Here is a 2,680-nt window from a genome sequence, read left to right as displayed (position 1 = left end):
AATGGTAGGGAAATAAGGAAAGAATAGGGTTTAATCAATTAGCTAATAATATTAACATTTTCCTCATAAGAAAGCAATTCCCTGCAATAAGAAATTAGGTACTAAAGAAATTTATAAGATCTTAAATCATGAACTAGTAACACTAGTCCAATATCTTCAATGTTGATCATAGTTTATTACCATGAGAAAACAAACATGTCAAGTTTATTGTTTATTGTTTATATTACCTTGTTCATGATTCTTGGAGCTGACGAACCTTCTTCTTTGTGTCTTCTAATGTTTTACTCTTGTCTTCATTGTGATCACCTACTCCACCTTAAGTAAATCATGATGATTACAATCACTTAAGTAAATCAAACAATATGTAGAGAGACATACCAAACATCATGTGGTTCATCTTAACTTAACATTTTCCTCAGGTTTGATGCACTTGACAAATCTATTAGGTAGATCATATATGAACTTCTCTTCCACAAGGGTAAAAATGTGTAAGGTTTGATGCACATTGTGGAGAATATCAACCAAGAACTGAGAATGGATGGTAAAAAGTAAGTATACAATTAAAAGAAATGAAACCATATAAATTTAAATACCTGTATGGTAATGGATTTGGCAACTTCTCCATTTGAGCTTCTTCATTCAGTATATAACAATATTGAGTATATAACAATATTAATTTGAGCTTCTCTATATTGTGACACTATTAATCCATACACAGTCCATGCAATTGGGCAAATCCAGTAATACCAAACCCACCACTTAGGAATTTTCTGAAAATGGCAAAGTTGTTATAGGAATTATGTTAGTAAACATTACAAGAGTTATCCAATATGTTCATGCTATATATTATATCATATAGGTACACAAAAATGTATTATTATTTATATTATATCCAAAGTAGAGTGGTACTTACTGGTCTAGCAATAAAGAAACCAGAGAAGAGATTGAAGAGTCCATAGAATGCAGCTCCAAAGATTGATGCTACTTGGTGGTTTGGTGTAATGGAAACAGTCATCATACCATAGTATGTGAAGTATAAGAAGGTAAAGAAGCTCACAAATAAGAACCAAAACACCTTTGCCACTTGCCATTCAAAGCTCACCATAGCATACACTATGAATGAGAAAAGCATAGTTTGAACAAAGCAATATGGTATTTCAATAATAACCTGCAAATGAGATAGCAGTGTCAGCATAATAAGAGAAATATATTGGAAAAAAGTATATACCTTTTTATCCTTCCATTTAACATGTTTTATATATTTGAAGTACTTATTAACAAAAGAATCATGGGTTGAAAATGCTATCTTTGGAACTCTTGTTTGAAGGAAATATATCCTCTAACCTGTGCAATGGCATAAGGTAAAGCAGAATACATTCCAGCAGCTCTTTCTCTATAGAATACTGTTCTTTCAATGGCTACAACTGGTTGAACAGTTTGGCAATTGTTAACACCAACAAAAAAGAGAGAGCCATACATTGCTCCTATAATGGTGGTCAAGTTACCAGAGTTGCTCCTGTAAAAAGATGAGAAGAAAAATTTAACTAAAACCATGAACAAAATGGTTGAAAAAGGGGTTAGTTTTCATCATAGTAGAGCAACTTTCAAACCTTTTTGTGCCAACTTTCCAAAATACAGTTCCAACCACTAGAGCAACAAGCAAGGTAAACATATATCTGACAAGGTTATAATCTGGACTCCTCCAATAAGTAAGATACTGCTTCCATAGGCATGATTTAAATTGTCCCATAGTTGGTTGAGAATACTGACTAGGGAAATACAAGTCTTTTGCTCCAGGAGGTGGTACACTTAACTCCTTTACAAGTGCTTTGTTTCTCCTGCTCATAAGCACATATATCAGTATGTATAATCAATTACTACTATATATTACATTTCAATTAAATGAGGAGAATATCAACCAAGAACTGAGAATGGATGGTAAAAAGTAAGTATACAATTAAAAGAAATGAAACCATATAAATTTAAATACCTGTATGGTAATGGATTTGGCAACTTCTCCATTTGAGCTTCTTCATTCAGTTCATTAATATTGTTATTATTATTTTCCCTCTCTCTTTCAATCTTAGCCATCTCTGTCATATTGAGTATACACAGAGACAAACTCTCCTATTGCCATGCTACATGCACCAGCAACATTATGATATATTACTCTCCCTCATCCATATATTTACTCTCTTTGTGTACATCAACAAACCCAAACAAACATAGGAAGCAGAAAACTGCCGCAATAAACATAATAAACACAGTTTTTTACATGGTTGTTCAAGCTCAATATCCATCCAATGTCCTTTTTCTAAACAGGTTAATTGGTTTACATTCTAAGTTTTTCTTTACCTCACCATACATATATTGTATTGTTACCCCAATTCTGAATTACTAATAATTCCTCTATATCTATTTCTAATAATCAGAAATGGTGAAGAAGGAAATGATTACTCATTACAACAACCACAATCAAAATGAGGAATCATTAATCAATCTCATAGTCTACAACAAAAAGGGGAGAATGAATGATAAAGGCTTTCATATTTTTAATATAATACCCTTCTATGCATATATATCAATCATTAATCCAGGGGCAAAAATTCATTAGTGACTAAATTACAGCACTAAAATGTTCGGTCTTAACACAACATTCATCATTCCATTTCCCAGAGAC

General features: G+C 32.2%; 1 protein-coding gene across 1 annotated transcript; it reads right to left on the bottom strand.

The window, feature by feature from the left end:
* LOC109343589 (ABC transporter G family member 36-like) lies at nt 280–1,870 on the bottom strand. Its single transcript, XM_019581960.1, has 5 exons — nt 1,611–1,870; nt 1,345–1,516; nt 914–1,168; nt 594–770; nt 280–315 (listed from the first exon to the last, which is right to left on the bottom strand). Exons 1-4 carry the CDS (start codon nt 1,844–1,846, stop codon nt 636–638), a joined length of 798 nt encoding a protein of 265 aa, XP_019437505.1. The 5' UTR covers nt 1,847–1,870; the 3' UTR covers nt 280–315; nt 594–635.

Source organism: Lupinus angustifolius, chromosome LG03 (genome assembly GCF_001865875.1).
Source record: "Lupinus angustifolius cultivar Tanjil chromosome LG03, LupAngTanjil_v1.0, whole genome shotgun sequence".
Classification (NCBI taxonomy): domain Eukaryota; kingdom Viridiplantae; phylum Streptophyta; class Magnoliopsida; order Fabales; family Fabaceae; genus Lupinus; species Lupinus angustifolius.
The sequence above is the reverse complement of the archived record's forward strand: the minus strand, read 5'-3'. Positions and strand labels throughout refer to the sequence as shown.